This window comes from Babylonia areolata, chromosome 23, assembly GCF_041734735.1.
Source record: "Babylonia areolata isolate BAREFJ2019XMU chromosome 23, ASM4173473v1, whole genome shotgun sequence".
Taxonomy (NCBI): Eukaryota; Metazoa; Mollusca; class Gastropoda; order Neogastropoda; family Buccinidae; genus Babylonia; species Babylonia areolata.
This window is the reverse complement of record NC_134898.1, coordinates 14,499,287-14,519,286: the sequence shown is the minus strand read 5'-3', so window position 1 is coordinate 14,519,286 and position 20,000 is coordinate 14,499,287. Positions and strand designations below refer to the sequence as shown.

At 43.5% G+C, this 20,000-nt stretch overlaps 1 protein-coding gene across 2 annotated transcripts in view; it reads left to right on the top strand.

Annotated features, from left to right (window-relative positions):
• LOC143298236 (glutamate receptor ionotropic, kainate 2-like) overlaps window positions 1-20,000 on the top strand; it is a 273,893-nt gene that overhangs the window by 202,297 nt on the left and 51,596 nt on the right. For both annotated transcript variants that reach the window (XM_076611042.1, XM_076611041.1), the window contains 2 exons: window positions 1,841-2,021; window positions 3,438-3,655. In XM_076611042.1, the coding sequence (XP_076467157.1) occupies window positions 1,841-2,021; window positions 3,438-3,655 (399 nt within the window). The remainder of the gene's footprint in view (window positions 1-1,840; window positions 2,022-3,437; window positions 3,656-20,000) is intronic.

Below are 20,000 nucleotides of genomic sequence, written 5' to 3'. Positions count from 1 at the left end.
AAAAAAAGAAAAAAAGGGAAAAAAAAGGCCGATACAGTATGATGCAATAACAGTTCAGTGCAATGCAACGTCTACAATACAATGCAATGCAATGCAATTCATTGCCCGTGCCAGAGCCCCCCCCCCCCCCCCCCCAGCTCTTCTCCTTCCTCAAACCCCTCTCTCCATCGAGGTCAGTGAGGGAGGGAGTGCAGTGAGGGAGGGAGTGGAGGGAGGGAGTGCCACTGCTTGATTAAAAAAAAAAAAAAAAAAAAGGCCGATACAATATGATGCAAAAACGGTTCAGTGCAATGCAGTGTCTACAGTACAATGGATTGCAATCCATTGCCCCTACCAGAGCCCCCCCCCCCCCCCCCCTCCACCCCTCTCCTAGCCCCCTCCAACCCCCCCCCCCCCCCCCCCATCCCCACCACTAAGCTCTTTTCCTTCCTCAACCCCCTCTCTCCATCGAGGTCAGTGAGGGAGGGAGTGCAGTTAGGGAGGGAGTGGAGGGAGGGAGTGCCACTGCTTGATGAAAAAAAATGGTCGATACAATACGATGCAATAATAGTTCCTTGTAATGCAATGTCTACAATACAATGCAATGCAGTGCAATTCATTGCCCGTGCCAGAGCTCCCCCACCCCCACCCCCACCCCCCACCCCACCCCACCCCCCTAAGCTCTTCTGCTTCCTCACCCCCCTCTCTCCATCGAGGTCAGTGAGGAAGTTGAGGGAGTGAGTGCTTGAAAAAAAAAGAAAAAAAAAAGGTCGATATAATGTGATGCAATAACAGGTCAATGCAATGCAATGTCTACAATACAATGGAATGCAATGCAGTGCAATTCATTGCCCGTGCCAGAGCCCCCCCCCCCCCCCCTCCCCCCGACCCCCCTAAGCACTTCTCGTTCCTCCCCCCCCCCCTCTCCATCGAGGTCAGTGAGGGAGGGAGTGGAGGGAGGGAGTGCCACTGCTTGAAAAAAAAAAGAGAGAAAAAAAGTCCGATACAGTATGATGCAATAACAGTTCAGTGTAATGCAATGTCTACAATACAATGCAATGCAAGGCAATTCATTGCCCGTGCCACAGTGTACATGATCGCATCTTACCTGTGCGTCACCTGTCAGTCTTTGTTCTTTCAGGTGCGGGTGCACATGATCTCATCTTACCTGTGCGTCACCTGTCAATCTTTGATTGTTTGTTCAGGGGTGGGTGTACATGATCTCATCTTACCTGTGAGTCACCTGTCAATCTTTGATTGTTTGTTCAGGGGTGGGTGTACATGATCTCATCTTACCTGTGAGTCACCTGTCAATCTTTGATTGTTTGTTTGTTCAGGGGTGGGTGTACATGATCGCAGCCTACCTGTGTGTCACCTGTCAATCTTTGATTGTTTGTTTGTTCAGGGGTGGGTGTACATGATCTCATCTTACCTGTGCGTCACCTGTCAATCTTTGATTGTTTATTTGTTCAGGGGTGGGTGTACATGATCTCATCTTACCTGTGAGTCACCTGTCAATCTTTGATTGTTTGTTCAGGTGTGGGTGTACATGATCTCATCTTACCTGTGCGTCACCTGTCAATCTTTGATTGTTTGTTCTGGTGTGGGTGCACATGATCTCATCTTACCTGTGCGTCACCTGTCAATCTTTGATTGTTTGTTCAGGGGTGGGTGTACATGATCGCATCTTACCTGTGTGTCACCTGTCAATCTTTGATTGTTTGTTTGTTCAGGGGTGGGTGTACATGATCGCAGCCTACCTGTGTGTCACCTGTCAATCTTTGATTGTTCTTTCAGGGGTGGGTGTACATGATCGCAGCCTACCCGTGTGTCACCTGTCAATCTTTGATTGTTCTTTCAGGTGTGGGTGTACATGATCGCAGCCTACCTGTGTGTCAGCTTCATGCTGTTCGTCATCGCTCGCTTCAGCCCCTACGAGTGGTGCAACCCCCACCCCTGCAACCCGGACACTGACGAGGTGGAGAACCAATTCACCATCATGAACAGTCTCTGGTTCACTGTCGGCTCCCTCATGCAGCAAGGTTTGATTGATTATGATACTGCTACTGCTACTGCTACTGCTGTTGCTGCTGCTGTTGCTGCTCCTGCTGCTGCTACTGCTACTACTACTACTGCTACTACTACTGCTGCTGCTAAACAACCAACTTGACGCTTCCAGGCTGCGAGATCGTCCCCCGGGCCTTGCAATTGGTGCAGCTACTACTACTACTACTACTACTACTACTACTACTACTACTACTACTACTAATAATAATAATAATAATGACGACGACGACCCACTTGACGTTTCCAAAACCACCACCACCACCACCACCACCACAACAACAACAACAACAATAACAACAACAACCCACTTCACGTTTCCACAACCACAACAACAATAATCCACTTGACGTTTGAAGAACAACAACAACCCATTTGACGTTTCCACAACCACAACAACAACCCACTTGACGTTTCCGCAACAACAACAACAACAACCCACTTGACGTTTCCACAACCACAACAACAACAACCACAATTCACTTGACGTTTCCACAACAACAACAACAAGAGCAACAACAACAACCCACTTGACGTTTCCACAACAACAGCAACAACAACAACAACAACCCATTTGACGTTTCCACAACCACAACAACAATTCACTTGACGTTTCAACAACAACAACAAGATCAACAACACCAACCCACTTCACGTTTCCACAACAACAACAACAACAACCCATTTGACGTTTCCACAACCACCAGAACAACAATAATTCACTTGATGTTTCCACAACAACAACAAGAGCAACAACAACAAGCCACTTGACGTTTCCACAACCACCACCATTACAACAACAACAACAACAGCAACCCACTTGACGTTTCCACAACCACCACCATAACAACAACAACAACCCATGTGACGTTTCCACAACAACAACAACAGCAACAACAACCAACTTGACGTTTCTACAACACCAACAACCCACTTGACGTTTCCACAAAAACAACAACAACAACAACAACCCATTTGACGTTTCCACAACCACCACTACCACCACCACAACAACAACAGCAACAGCAGCAGCAACAGCAACAACAACAACAACAACAACCCACTTGACGTTTCCACAAACACCACCACAACACCAACCCACTTGATTTCAACAACAACAACAACAACCCACTTGACGTTTCCACAACCACCACCATAACAACAACAACAACCCATGTGACGTTTCCACAACCACCACCATAACAACAACAACAACCCATTTGACGTTTCCACAACCACCACCATAACAACAACAACAACCCATTTGACGTTTCCACAACAGCAGCAACAACAACAGCCCACTTGACGTTTCCACAAACACCACCACAACACCAACCCACTTGATTTCCACAACAACAACAACAACAACAAAACCCCACTGGACACTCTTCCAGGCTGTGAGATCGCCCCCAGGGCCCTGTCCACGAGGCTGGTGGCCTGCATGTGGTGGTTCTTCACGCTGATCATGATCAGCTCCTACACGGCCAACCTGGCCGCCTTCCTCACCGTGGAGCGCATGGTGAGCGACATCACCTCGGCCGACGACCTGGTCAAGCAGGTCAAGATCAAGTACGGCACCTTCAAGGGCGGCTCCACGGCCAGGTTCTTCGAGGTGGGTGGGTTTTTTTTGTTGTTGGTGGTGGTGGTGGTGGTGGTGATTTTTTTTTTTTTTTTTTTTTTTTTTTTTTTAATGTGTGTGTGTGTGTGTTTTCTTCAGTTTAACGTCTATTCACTATAAGTGTTTTTAGACGGAAAGGAGTAAAGTAGTGCATAAAGGAAAAGGTATGCATGTGAATATTAGTGTTAAAATAGAAACAGAAAAAAAAGTTCATGTTATGTATCAGAGGAAAAGTATATTATAAGAAAAAGTCTACAGAGGTTGTGGTGTGTATTGAATGAGTTTTCATGGGAAGGAGAATATGTATATGAATATCAACAAGTATTAACCTACAACAATGTAAATATAAATAACAGTATTAAATATAATACATCAAAGGAGGATACCAACTGGACTGGAGTTTAAAATTTCTGAAAACATTCCAAGCAATGAATAATCATTCTTTTTTTTTTCAGTGGCTAATGAAATATTGGAAGAAAAGTCATCAACTACATCTTTTGGAAGTAACTGTCTTATGCTTGGACAATGAATAAGTAGATGGCTTACAGTTATTTGCTTACCGCATATACATTTTATATTTTTAGAAACTTTTGTACGAAAGGCATTTAAACGAAGTCTATACATTAGTGTGTGTGTGTGTGTGTGTGTGTGTGTGTGTGTTTCGGGGGTACGGGGTGGGGGGGATCAGGGGGTGTGGGTGTGTGTGTGTGTGTGTGGGGGGGGATGGGGGAGGGGGTTATGGAGGGGCTTTCGGTTCTTGTTCTTGTTCTTGATTTTGTTGTTATTGATTTTTTTTTCTACTGTGTGTGTGTGTGTGTGTGTGTGTGTGTGTGTGTGTGTGTGTGTGTGTGTCGGTCTTGTATCTGTGTGGGGGTGTGTGTGTGTGTGTGTGTGTGTGTGTGTGTGTGTGTGTGTGTCCCCCTCTCTCTCTCTTTGTCTGTATGTCTGTCTCTCTCCGTGTGTTTCATTTTTGTTGTTGTTGTTTCCTTCTTCTTCTTCTTCTTCTTCTTCTTCTTCTTCTTCTTCTTCTCTGTCTGTATCTTTGTCTTTCTCTCTGTCTCCCTTTCTCTGTATCTCTTTCTTTCTCTATCTCGGTCTTGTTTCCGTCTCTCTCTCCTTCGCTCTCTCTCTCTCTCCCCCTTTCCCCACTCACTCCATTACCACCGCTCTCTCAAACACAAAAAAGCGAGAAATTCCGCTTAAAAATAAATATATACAAAAACAACGAAATAAAGTACCGATATGACACCAAACCACCACATACGTGTGTGTGTGTTTGGGAGGGGGGGGGGGGTGAGGGGGGACTGAAATTTTCCCCACCCCCTCTAGCCCCCTATAAGCCTCCCTTCCATCTGCCCCTCCCTAAAATAATAATTAAAAAAAAAAAAAAAAAAAAGCCTCCATGCCCCATTGCCTCACGTCCCATACACCAGCTAGCTCCGGCTTGTTTTCCATGGAGGAAACTGTCGTTGAAACCAGTGCTCCCTTTTACCTCCGGGACGGAAGCAGCTAGTTAGACGACAGACCGATAAAACGGCTGCGTGCTTGACAACCATTCTTCTTTAGGTTCCTGGTGCGAGGAAGGAACCCACGCAGAGGCGGTCGCGATAGGGTCGCAGCCTGGCAGGTTTTTTTTTTTTTTTTTTGTGTGTGTGTGTTTTTTTTTTGTGTGTATGTGTGTGTGTGTGTGTGTGTGTGTGTGTGTGTGTGTGTGTGTGTGTGTGTGTGTGTGTGTGTGTGTTTTGTTTTGTTTTGTTTTTTTAACAATCAGCATCGCTGTTAATCCACGAGAGACTGAATTTAAAAAGGAAGACTAAAACAGCCTAAGGAATCATAACGATAATGACACTAACACGCTTGTATGTGATGTCCGAATTTTGTGTATTATTATTGAGTCAAAATCGAGTGTTATTGGTGTGTGTAATTGATCTGTATAATGTTCATGATTAATCCACGATCGATCTATAATGTTCGTGACTGATGCACAATCGATCTTTAATTAATGTTCATGATTGATCCATAGTTATATGCATCAAAGTTCTAACTGAGCCGCGCAACAGACTCATTTAATATTGCAGTCAGGAATTTCAGCCCTAGACATCATGCTTATGCATAAACATGACGGAATAAGTTTGACTGTCGAAGATCCCAGCAGCGGAGGAGGGTAGAATAAGGTAGAATCATCAAAGCCTGGTTGTAAGTCAATTCGAAGCTCAAACCCCTGCTTCCTTGCGGCTACATCTTCTTCAGGAAAAAGACTAAAGGAGTAAAACCCTAACAGAAAATCCGGAGTCGGAGTCCATAAGGCGGTCTTGAGTTGTAACCAACTCCTTTCCTGCAACTCCTGCATCGTCCCTCTGGTGCCAGACGTATTGGCTTCTGCTTTTTTTTTCCCCCCTGGAGTCAACTAGAGGCGAGGAGAGGGGGTTGGGGAGGGGGGCTTGCTGCATGGGCAACAGCTTGTCCTCCATATCAATCTGCCCTGGCCTGCACCTGGAGAGGTCACTCCAGCTACGCTAAGTCAGCGTCGAGACAACACGGAGAGCAGCAGTTACCGGGTTATAGATTGCCACTCCTGCATCGGTCGACACAGCCACAGCAGGAAGTGCAATGCCCGGCAGTGAATACATTTCTCAGGTGCAGCCATCGTCTCTCGAGACGGAAGAAGGCCGACGATGACGACGACGACGACGGTTGTAAGTGGAGAGACAGACACACAGACAGACACACAGACACACAGAGACAGAGAAGAGACCAGTTTCCAGGAATTTTACTTGCTTTGTTCCACAGAAATGCGCCACAGGGGGCCCAGCACATCGTCTTCAGCTTTCATGTCTAGGTCCTAGTTTCCCTCCTGAATAATGTTCTGCCGACCACGACTGAAGAGCATCACCTGCCCTTGTTTTCCCTCGAGGTTGACTTCCCGCGACATGCACGAAAAAAAACCCATATAAAATCATTTCCTGCTATGGGGAAGCCGTTATTAAGCTATCCAGGACTGCACAAAGACTGCTACAAGGCAATACCTATCACACGTTAGCAATCGCATGCTGTTTTGTTGGTTTCTTGTCCATTGCACCACGAACACACAAGCACACAAGTGTGTGTGTGTGTGTGTGTGTGTGTGTGTGTGTGTGTGTTTGTCTGTATGTGTGCGATTATGCGTGTGTGTGTGTGTGTGGGGGGGGGGGGGGTGAGGGGGTGGGGAGGAGTGGGGAGTTGGGTAGGTGTGTGTGGGGGTTGGGGGGGGGGTAAGTGTGTGCTTGTGTGTTCTTTTGTTTCAAGTCTCTCCACAAGCGTCATTTTTTAGACGACAGAGCACTCTCTTCCCCATTCATCAACCCTGCCTCATCTTATTCCCTTTTTTTTCCATCCATCGTCCTTAATCTTCATAAAACTTGAGAAATAAAAGCAGTGCGAATCGTATAACGATCCGTTGCCTTCCAATAATTGTCGAGAATAAATAGAACGGAAGAGCATACACACCACACACACACGCTCGCACGCACGCACACTCACACACTCACACACACACACACACACACACACACACACACACACACACACACTCACACACACATACACACACACTCTCACACACACTCTCACACACACACTCTCTCTCTCTCTCTCACTCACACACACACACACACACACACACACACACACACACACACACACACACACACACACACACAGCGAAAGAGAGAAAGAAAAAAAAATGGAGGAGAGGGTGGGGGAAAGACAGACAGACAGACAGAGAAAAAAAAAAGTGAGAGACAAAGAGAGAGAAAGGGGGGGTGCGGAGGCACAGCGACTGAGGCAGACAGAAGCAGAAACAGAAAGACGCAAAGATACAGACAGAGTAAAAGAGGACGACAGAAGAGAAACGAGAGACAAAGAGAGACCGAAACAGCCCAGCACTTTACCTTCACATGATGCACGCTAAAAAAAACAAAGAATATTACACGTGCTTGCATGTCTGTAGGTGATACGTCTTGTGCCCGCTTTGAAGCAGTCTAAGTGCCGCCGTGGATGGCATAACGGCTTGTGTTCCCCACAGAAGGAAGGGGTTTTAAACAACTGGGTTTTTTTTTCCGTTTTGTGTAGCGACCGTCGGTCTGTCAGACGGTAGAACTAGAAGGCTTGCGTGTTGGCCTGCTATTCGTCTGCTATTCCAGAGGGAGCATGATAAATTAGTGGCTCTGACAGTCCTGAGAGAGACTTCTCTCTGTCTGTCTGTCTGTCTGTCTGTCTGTCTGTTTGTCTCTCTCTCTCTCTCTCTCTCTCTCTCTCTCTCTCTCTCTCTCTCTCTCTCTCTCTCTCTACCAACCCCATCCCACCTATAGATATATATATATATATATATATATATATATGTGTGTGTGTGTGTGTGTGTGTGTGTGTGTGTGTATATCTGGTTGTCAGTCTCTGTGTGTGTGTGTGTGTGTGTGTGTGTGTCTGTCTGTCTGTCTGTCTGTCTGTTTCAATGTGACATTGTCTTTCTGCTGTTTTCGTTTTACTAACATTTTTTTTCAGAACAAGCTAAATTTCTTCTTCTTCTTCTTCTTCTTCTTTGATTCTTTTTGCTTTCTTTTTATTTTAGATATATTGGGAGAGACAGAGGGAAGGAATGGAATGTTCAGAAGAGGAAGGGTCTGTGTGGAAGAGGGAGTGGATTTTCGTCTAAAAATCTCATTTATGATTAGAATTGAAGCAAAGACAGAGATAGAGGATAAATTATGATCAGTCATTAAATACCCTTACACACACAGAGAGAGAAAGAGAGAGAGAGAGAGAGAGAGAGAGAGAGAGAGAGAGAGAGAGAGAGAGAGAGCTTGCACTTGACCTTCATATCACAAGCAAAAAACAAAGAATCATGCACGCGCTTGCGTGTCTGTCGGTGATACATGACGCAAACAAAAAATAAACAAACAAAGAATATTGCACGTGCTTGCGTGTCTGTAGGTGATATGTCTTGTGCCCGCCTTGAAGCAGTCTAAGTGCCGCCGTAGATGGCATAACGGCTTGTGTTCCCCACAGAAGGAAGTGGTTTGAAACAACTCGGTTTTTTTTCCGTTTTGTGTAGCGACCGTCAGTCTGTCGGACAGTAAAACTGGAAGGCTTGCGTGTTGGCCTGCTATTTGTCTGCTATTCCTGAGGGAGCATGATTAATAGGTGGTTCTGACAGTCCTGAGAGAGACTTCTCTCTGTCTGTGTGTCTCTTTCTCTCACACGTACTCTCCCATAGACTCTGTCTCTCACTGGCTCTCATAGGGTCTCTGTCTGTCTGTCTGTCTGTCTGTCTGTCTGTATCTCTCTCTCTCTCTCTCTCTCTCTCTCACTACCAACCCCATCCCACCTATATATATATCTGGCTATCAGTCTCTCTCTCTCTCTCTCTCTCTCTCTCTCTCTCTCTCTCTCTCTCTGTGTGTGTGTGTGTGTGTGTGTGTGTGTGTGTGTGTGTGTGTGTGTGTGTGTGTTTCAATGTGACATTGTCTTTCTGCTGTTTTCGTTTTACTAACATTTTTTCAGGACAAGCTAAATCTTTCTTCTTCTTCTTCTTCTACTTCATTTTTTTTTAAATTCTTTTTGCTTTCTTTTTTATTTTAGATATATTAAGAGAGACAGAGGGAAGGAATGGAATGTTCAGAAGAGGAAGGGTCTGGGTGGAAGAGGGAGTGGATTTTCATCTAAAAATCTCATTTATGATTATAATTAATGCAAAGACAGAGATAGAGGATAAATTATGATCGATCATTAAATACCTACACACACACACACACACACACACACAGAGAGAGAGAGAGAGAGAGAGAGAGAGAGAGAGAGCTTGCACTTGACCTTCATATCACAAACAAAAAACAAACAAACAAAGAATATTGCACGCGGTTGCGTGCCTGTTGGTGATACATGACGCATACAAAAAACAAAGAATATTGCACGTGCTTGCATGTCTGTAGGTGATACGTCTTGTGCCCGCCTTGAAGCAGTCTAAGTGCCGCCGTGGATGGCATAACGGCTTGTGTTCCCCACAGAAGGAAGTGGTTTCAGACAACTGGGTTTTTTCCGTTTTGTGTAGTGACCGTCAGTCTGTTGGACGGTAGAACTAGAAGGCTTGCGTGTTGGCCTGCTATTCGTCTGCTATTCCAGAGGGAGCATGATAAATTGGTGGCTCTGACAGTCCTGAGAGAGACTTCTCTCTGTCTGCCTGTTTGTCTGTCTGTCTGTGTGTCTCTTTCTCTCACACCTACTCTCCCATACACTCTGTCTCTCACTGGCTCTCACAGGGTCTCTGTCTGTCTGTCTGTCTGTCTGTCTGTCTGTCTGTCTCTCTCTCTCTCTCTCTCTCTCTCTCTCTCTCTCTCACTACCAACCCCATCCCACCTATATATATATATATATATATATATATATATATATATATATATATATATGTACATATGTATGTATATATATATATATATATATATATATATATATATATATATCTGGCTGTCAGTCTCTCTCTCTCTCTCTCTCTCTCTCTCTCTCTCTGTGTGTGTGTGTGTGTGTGTGTGTGTGTGTGTGTGTTTCAATGTGGCATTGTCTTTCTGCTGTTTTCGTTTTACTAACATTTTTTTCAGGACAAGCTAAATCTTTTCTTCTTCATCTTCTTCTTTGATTCTTTTTGCTTTCTTTTTATTTTAGATATATTGGGAGAGACAGAGGGAAGGAATGGAATGTTCAGAAGAGGAAGGGTCTGGGTGGAAGAGGGAGTGGATTTTCATCTAAAAATCTCATTTATGATTAGAATTAATGCAAAGACAGAGATAGAGGATAAATTATGATCGATCATTAAATACCTTCACACACACACGCACACACACACACACACACACACACACACACACACACACACACACACACACACACACACACAGAGAGAGAGAGAGAGAAACAAAAAACAAACAAACAAAGAATATTGCACGCGCTTGCGTGTCTGTCTGTGATACATGACGCAAACAAAAAATAAAAATCAAAGAATATTGCACGTGCTTGCGTGTCTGTAGGTGATACGTCTTGTGCCCGCCTTGAAGCAGTCTAAGTGCCGCCATGGATGGCATAACGGCTTGTGTTCCCCACAGAAGGAAGAGGTTTTAAACAACTGCTTTTTTTCCGTTTTGTGTAGCGACCGTCAGTCTGTCGGATGGTAGAACTAAAAGGAATGCGTGTTGGCCTGCTATTCATCTGCTATTCCTGAGGGAGCATGATTAATAGGTGGCTCTGACAGTCCTAAGAGACTTCTCTCTGTCTGTTTGTCTGTCTGTCTGTGTGTCTCTTTCTCTCACACGTACTCTCCCATAGACTCTGTCTCTCACTGGCTCTCATAGGGTCTCTGTCTGTCTGTCTGTCTGTCTGTCTGTCTGTCTGTCTGTCTGTCTGTCTGTCTCTCTCTCTCTCTCTCTCTCTCTCTCTCTCTCTCTCTCTCTCTCTCACTACCAACCCCATCCCACCTATATATATATCTGGCTATCAGTCTCTCTCTCTCTCTCTCTCTCTCTCTCTGTGTGTGTGTGTGTGTGTGTGTGTGTGTGTGTGTGTGTGTGTGTGTGTGTGTGTGTTTCAATGTGACATTGTCTTTCTGCTGTTTTCGTTTTACTAACATTTTTTCAGGACAAGCTAAATCTTTCTTCTTCTTCTTCTTCTACTTCATTTTTTTTTAAATTCTTTTTGCTTTCTTTTTTATTTTAGATATATTAAGAGAGACAGAGGGAAGGAATGGAATGTTCAGAAGAGGAAGGGTCTGGGTGGAAGAGGGAGTGGATTTTCATCTAAAAATCTCATTTATGATTAGAATTAAAGCAAAGACAGAGATAGAGGATAAATTATGATCGATCATTAAATACCCAGAGAGAGAGAGAGAGAGAGAGAGAGAGAGAGAGAGAGAGAGAGAGAGAGAGAGAGAGCTTGCACTTGACCTTCATATCACAAACAAAAAACAAACAAACAAAGAATATTGCACGCGGTTGCGTGCCTGTTGGTGATACATGACGCATACAAAAAACAAAGAATATTGCACGTGCTTGCATGTCTGTAGGTGATACGTCTTGTGCCCGCCTTGAAGCAGTCTAAGTGCCGCCGTGGATGGCATAACGGCTTGTGTTCCCCACAGAAGGAAGTAGTTTCAAACAACTGGGTTTTTCCGTTTTCCTGTAGCGACCGTCAGTCTGTCGGACGGTAGAACTAGAAGGCTTGCGTGTTGGCCTGCTATTTGTCTGCTAATTCCTGAGGGAGCATGATTAATAGGTGGTTCTGACAGTCCTGAGAGAGACTTCTCTCTGTCTGTGTTTCTCTTTCTCTCAAACGTACTCTCCCATACACTCTGTCTCTCACTGGGTCTCTGTCTGTCTGTCTGCGTGTGTGTGTCTCTCTCTTTCTCAACCCCATCCCACCTAGCTCTATGTCTGTCTGTCTGTCTCTCTCTCTACACCCATTTTGTGTAGCGACCGTCTTTCGGATGGTTGAACTAGAAGGCTTGCGGTGTTGGCCTGCTATTCGTCTGCTATTCCAGAGGGAGCATGATTAATGGACGGTTCTCTTTTGGCATTTGTCTGTCCGTCCGTCTGTCTGTCTCTGTTTCTGTCTCTCTTTCTCTTGGTGTGTGTATGTGTGTCTCTCGCTCTAGCTGGGTTTAAAGGGGGATATTCAACGATTTATCATATTCTCAGTCTCTGTCTCTGTCTGTCTGTCTGTCTGTCTCTCTTCCTCTCACTATCTGGGTGTGTGTCTCTCACACTCTGTCTCTCATCTAGCTCTGCCTGTCTGTCTGTCTGCCTCTCCCTCTTTCTCATACTCTTTCCCTCTCTCTCATCATCTGTCTGTCTATCTGTTTCTCTCTCTCTCTCTCTCTCTCGTCATAATTTTCCTTTTTTCTCTCTGTCTCTCTATATCTTTCTATCTCTCCTCTTCCTCTCTGTCTTCCCTAGTCGTTGCTTCCCCCCCCCCCCCCCCCGTCCCCCCCTCCGTCCTTGTTTTTTATGTGTGTGTTTTTTGTTGTTGTTGTTTTTTTCATTCATTATTATTTGCAACTTACATCTAATGAAATACGATACTTATTTTCTAGTCGATCTCGATTTAGTGCTTGGCTTTTTTTCGTTTCGTTTCGTTTCGTTTCGTTTCGTCTCTCTCTCTCTCTCTCTCTCTCTCTCTCTCTGGGGGTGAGTTCAGGTTCACAGACCTGGTAAGACGCGGATTCGGAGCTCTCCCAAAAAATTGCTATTATTTTTGTTAATTGCGTCTTTTAAAACAAGATCCATCGATAAGAATGGAATCAAGTTCTTGTGATGTCAGCAACGAACAAAATATTCAAAAATTACTTCAATCGCAAAGGCAGGATTTTGAAAATTTACTTTACAAAGTTTTGGACTGTCGTCTTCCAGCAGTGACACAGCAAATTTCAGCCAACCTAGAAAAGGCAGTGTGTGAGCTAAAAAGCGAAATGCACGAGCTGCGTGCCAAGACATCATCACTTGAAGAAACGGTGACAACTGCTGTTCATGAAACATACCTCGCAAAGCAAGCTGTGAGCCGGTTGAAAGGCAGTTTGTCACAAGCCACAGCAAAACTGTCGGACAAGATAGAAAAACTTGAAATGTTTTCGAGACGTGAAAACCTGAAGTTTTTCAATGTTCCTCGAACATCCAGCCCCGAGTCGTACCACGAATGCGTGACGGCCGTTCTCAGTGTGTTGGAAGGGACAGTGCCAGGTAAAGTGTGGTGCCGTGGTGACATTGTACGTGCACACAGACTCGGACACTACAACGACAACAATAGCCGCCCTCCGCCGATGATTGTCAAGTTCACACGATGGTCAGACAAAATGGCAGTCTTGACACAGGGTAAAGCTGCTCTGCGGAGAAAAGACGTAAGCGTGGCTGCAGATCTGACAGACAGGCAGAGAGAAACCATCAAAGATTACCGTCACCAAGGTATGCACGCATACTACAGAGGGAACAGGCTTGTTGTGGAGGAACAGAAGCGGCCACACATTTCTCAGCGGCAGCGGGGACACGGGGACCACAGGAGGCGCGCCCAGCACGACACCAGGGCCTACTACAACACCGGCAGTAGCACCGGCACCAGTGACCGAGGAAACCTCAGAGAGCGGGGTGACGGGCCGACATCTGAGTCACACCACGGATACTGGTACCCTGACCACCGGTACGACGACGGACCATCAGCCGACTTCTACAGGAGGTACGGAGGTGAGAGCTGGAATCATGACGGGAGTGAGATGCAGGATTGGAACTACCATGTCCAGCCATACCCCCACTATGCTTCTATGCATCACTTCCCACCATTGCCATCAACACGAAACGCCAGCGTCATCAGGTGTTCGGTCTGATAACACTAACGTGACTCAAACAGGCAGTATGAATGATACTATGACACAGGGACACAGTATTACACAAACATCTACCGAGACAGACAAAGAGACTGCCAAAGGAACTGACAAAGAGACTGAAAAAAGAGATTGACGAAAGCAAAGACAATACCCTCACTAAAAACATAGAGAAAACATCTGCTGCGGACAACGAAGTTTACGTATGCGGACAACAGATATCTGACAGTGACACGCCCTCCGTGACAGTTACTGTTACTGACGTTACCGTCACTGACAATCAGCCACAATATACCGCACAGAACGACACGGAAACCAACAACGAGCAAAACACAAAACCACAACAAACTTGTGAGGCAACGAGACAAACTGACTATAGCAACACAAACACAGCAGAACAGGTAGATGACGTTACAGACCCTGACTCGGTGACGGAACCACACACACAGCCAGCAACAGAATGCAACAGCCAAGACAAGGCCACATCAGTGCACGAGACACGGAGCTCCAGAGACAGAAGTGCACGTGACGCGCCGGCAGCTCGGCTGAGAAGTGCCTCGTGTACAGCAACCACAACTAAACGACAAACTACTATTCAGGAAGCAACAGGTAAAACCACAAAACAAAATAACCAATAGGGATTCGGCCAGGCTCATGTCACGAAGAATATTAACTTTGTCACATATAATATTGAAGGGCTTTCCCATGTGTATAACCATGAATTACGATCTTATATCAATAATTTTGATTTTTGTCTTCTTGTAGAAACGTTTACAACTCGGTTTCCAGAACATTTGTTCCCAGATTATGATGCTTTTGTTGTGCCGGGTGTTAGACTCTCGGATGGTATAACTGCAAGACTGTCCGGAGGTTTGACACTCCTTGTGAAGAAAGATTTTTCCAAGTATGTTGAAAAAATAGATGTGGAGTATGACAACATCATAGCAGTAAGACTGTCCAAAGATATGTTTGGCACAGACTTGCCAGTAATGCTACTTGGTGTGTATTTACCACCGAGTACTTCTATTATTGCAATACAGAGATATCAAATGGTGTTGCTATTGTAGAACAATGTATTATGGATTTGATAGAGTGTTATGGAAATATGTCTTTTCTGTTACTTGGGGACTTTAATGCACGCACTGGGGGTGAAAATGCAATAGAGAATGATGATATAGAGGTAGATGTGTTACTAGACGATGATAGGGAATACAAGGTATATCGCTCATCAAAAGATAACATTCAGAATGACTTTGGTAAATATCTATTGAATCTTTGCAGTTCTTTTGATCTTTCTATTGTAAATGGTACTATCAAAGAAGACATTGATTTTGGTAACTACACTTACATTTCTTCTACAGGATGCAGTATTGTTGATTATGTCATAGTATCACGTTGTTTGTTAAATTCTTGTGTTTCCCTGAATGTTAGACCAAGGATTGAATCAAAACACATGCCTGTAGAATTTGTCATGCACTGTCAAGCAGATATAGCTGAATTATGTCATACTCAGAATACTTACCAAGTTGAAAACCTAGTTTGGGACCAAGAAAAAACCGAGGAATTTAAAGAAAAACTGGGGTCTGGTGAATTTAAAATCCATTTGGAACGAGCTTCTTACCTGGTGAATCATAATGTTGATGAAGCCTTACAAATTTTTAATGATGCGTTGCTTTTTGCTAGTGATTGTATGAGAAAAAAACATTACCATAGGAAATGTACGAACCGACCCGTGGTTCGACCAGGAATGTAACCAACACAGAAGAGATCTCCGTCACGATTTGAGACAGTACTACAAACTTAAGGATGACAATTTAACTATTAGAACTGCGTATAACCAGAAACGCAGGGAATACAAAGAGCTCTTACGGCTGAAAAAGAAAACCCATCGTAAAAAAGTGTTGAACGCACTGCATGAGAATGTTAATAATCCTACCGGATTTTGGAGCAAACTCAAATCATTTTCAGGCAGAAAATCTGGTGAAAATAACGTAAGTAAAGATGAGTGGTATAAATACTTCTCTCAGGTTTTTCAGTCTCAGGCTAACAATGACCTGTCAGACAATGTAGACAGCCAGTCTGAAGAACCTGTCAGTAACGAGCAAAGCCAACTCAACACTGATTCACTTGACTGTGACATTACTGAAAGTGAAGTCTATGCTGCAGTTCGTTCCTTGAAAAACGGCAAGGCAGCGGGCCCTGACGGGATCATTGGAGAAATCTTTAAAAATTCTATCACTGTGATTGCTCCATTTTTGGTCCTCTTGTTCAATCAACTCTTCTCTTCTGGAAGTTATCCCCTACAGTGGTCGGAAGCTATCATCCATCCCATATTTAAAAAAGGTGACAAAAATTTACCAGATAATTATAGAGGGGTATCCCTGTTGAATATATGCAGTAAACTGTACAGCCATGTATTAAACGAACGATTAAATAAATGGATTGAAAGTAACAATGTCATTAACGACTGTCAAGCCGGTTTTAGAAAGAAATATAGCACAGTTGATCATGTTTTTACATTATTCGCCATGGTTCAAAAGCAATTGTTGCTGCACAAAAAATTATGTGTTGCTTTTATCGACTTTAGAAAAGCCTTCGATTCTGTTGTCCGTATAAACTTATGGAAAATTTTAAAGAAAAAGGGAATTAATGGGAAAATGTACCAAGCCATTACAAGCATATATAACATTGTGAAAGCAAGAGTTAGAGCTGGCGGTGAACTTAGTGATTCATTTATGTGCCCTTCAGGGTTAAAGCAAGGAGAGGTATGTAGTCCAGTTCTGTTTTCCCTCTTTATAAACGAATTAGCAGAAGAAGTCATTCAGAAAGGTAAACATGGTATTCAACTTATTCCTGATTTATTAGAAATCCTAATTCTTATGTTTGCTGATGATATTATTTTGATTTCTGACTCGATTGTAGGCCTCCAGAATCAGTTAAATGTTCTGTTCGACACAGCAAAGAAACTTGGGCTGATAGTTAACTTAGAGAAATCAAATGTTGTTATATTTAGAAATGGTGGCTATATCTCCGAAAAGGAAACCTGGTTTTATGGCCAGAACAAGCTTACAGTCGTTAACATGTATAAGTACTTAGGAATTATCATGTCCACCAGACTTTCCTTCATGCACAGTTTGAATGACATGGCAAGTCGAGCGAAGAAAGGAGTCATTACTATATTTAGATTGCTGTGGTCATTAGGAGAAAAATCACCTACTATATTCTTCAAACTTTTTGATGCTGAGATCCAGCCAGTACTTAGTTATGGGGCTGAGGTTTGGGGAATCATTGCAAATGTTGACACTGTGGAAAAGGTACACCTTTTTGCTTTGAAAAGATTCTTGAATATTAGTTTAAGAACACCTAACATAATGGCATATGGAGAACTTGGACGGTTCCCACTGTATGTTAATCTATACCTAAAGAGCATTAAGTATTGGTTGAAAATTTTGAAAATGCCGCCCCATCGCTTACCACACAAAGCGTATAAAATGCTATTATACTACCATTACAGTAATAAGAACACTTGGGCATCATCAGTCTGCTTTTTCTTATATAAATTTGGCTTTGGGGAGGTCTGGGAAAACCAAGGGGTCGGTAAAAAAAATGAATTTTTAAAAGTCTTGAGAAATAAGCTAATTGATGAATACGAAACACAGTGGTCTTCTGATATGCTGCACAGTGAACGTTTTCAATTCTATAGAACATTTAAAAGTGATCTTATTTTATCTCCATACTTACAATTAGTAAATCATTTGCGAGCCAAAGTCAGTCTGATCAGAATGCGACTGGGTGTGTCTGAATTGTATGTCCATAAGTAGCGTTTCAGAAGGAACAGTAAATCAGCTGCTTTGCCCATTCTGTGAATTTCAAATAGAAACTGAAACTCATTTTGTCCTACAATGTCCAAAGTACCTGGATTTAAGAGAACAGTATATCCCTGCCAAATATTATAATTATCCATCACAATTTAAGCTGACAATGCTATTTGCATCAGAATGTAAAACGTTGGTCATCCGCCTTGCTCTGTTCCTTGAGAAAGCTCTGAAAGTCCGTCGTATGTATCTGTTGGATTGATAGTTTAAGTATGTCGTCAATACTTACATGAGTGTGTGTGTGTGTGTGTGTGTGTGTGTGTGTGTGTGTGTGTGTGTGTGTGTGTGTGTGCGTGCGTGTATATGCGCGAGTGCATAGGTGTGTGTGTATTTAAATGTGCATGTATGTATGTGCATAGCTGTGTATATGTGTACATATACACGAGTTTGGATAACTATGTGCACATGTTCAAATTATGTAATATGGTTTTTGATCATAACTTGCGTGACCTTGCAGGGAATCATTCATCTGATGTGACTATGAATTTGTAACCACCCTCAGTGACATGGGCCAGTGGCCTATTCATTAAACCATTCAGTGTTCAGTGTTCTCTCTCTCTCTCTCTCTCTCTCTCTCTCTCTCTCTCTCTCTCTCTCTCTCTCTCTTCTCTCCTCTCCTATCTCTCTCTCTCTGTGTGCATTAATACGAGAATTTCTCTGTATCAATACCACGCTCTCTTTCTCTCTCTCCCGCCTCTCTCTGTGTCTGTGTCTGTCTGTCTGTCTGTCTGTCTGTCTGTCTCTCTCTCTCTCTCTCTCTCTCTCTCTCTCTCTCTCTCTCTCTGTGCATTAATACGAAAATCTCTCTGTATTAATACCACGCTCTCTCTCTCTCTCTGAAATACGTCGTACGCATGCTTATTTAGATATCTGGCATCTGCAGTTTGGATTGTTTGTTTTGCTTTATTTGCCCAGACTAGATGGGTGGGGAACAAAATACACACACACACACACACACACACACACACACACAAAATCGAACGCCTGTGCTTATTTGATGGGCTGGGTTCGGGGTGGGGGTGGGTGGGTGGGGGCTTTGTAGTTGTGGCTGGGAATGACCTGAGGGGGAATAGGGTGTTATCCGTCTGTGTCGTTTTTGTTATCGTTCATCTATCGATGGTGCAGTCTTCTGCTCTGCTCTGTTCTGTTCTTGTCGGTTTGTCTGCCTCTGGCTCTTGTTTCTGTCTGTGACTGTCTGCCGTTGTGTCTGTCTGTCTGTCTGTCTACCTACCCTACTCTACCATGAACCCTATTCCTCCTCTCTTTGTCTCTGTCTCTCTACCCACCTTATCCCGCCTCTCTCTCTCTCTCTCTCTCTCTCTCTCTCTCTCTACCAACCCCATCCCACCTCTCTCTCAATCTCTATCTGTCTCTCTCTGCCTGCCTGTCTCTTTGTCTGTCTGTCTCTGTGTTTATCTATTTCTGTCTCTGTCTCTGCATGTCTGTCTATCTCTCTCTGTGTCCCTCTCTCTGTCTATCTCTGTCTCTGCCTGTCTGTCTCTCTTTTTCTCAATTAAAAAAAAATCTCCATGTGCCATTGTCTCTGTGCCTCTTTCGTGCTATTTATCCTCGACATTCATTGGGAGATGGTGATGAAAGAACAAACCAAACTCGAAAAATCAGCTTTCAAATGAACTGTATTAATATCACTCATTTAGCGAATGAAATATATGTAAGACATATTCACATACATCATGTAAGACAGATTCATAAAATGCTTAGAAATATTCGAGGAATACAGAAACATAAATATCGGCGACACACACACACACACACACACACACACACACACGTCGCACTCCATCGTAATTTCGCTTCGTTTCCAGTTGTTTTTTTTTTTTGTTCTTGTGGTTTTATTGCTGTGTTTTGTATAAACTACAGTTATTGGAATATTGCGGATATTTATATTATTGTTTTCATGCGGAGTCTATATAATATATATATATATATATATATATATATATATATATTTTTTTTTTTTTTTTTTTTTTTTTTTTTCCATATCCGTGCTTTGTTAAAAAGAGAAGAAAAAAAAGAGTCATCTTTGTTGTGCTAGTCAGTCGAAGCTCCTGTTTTC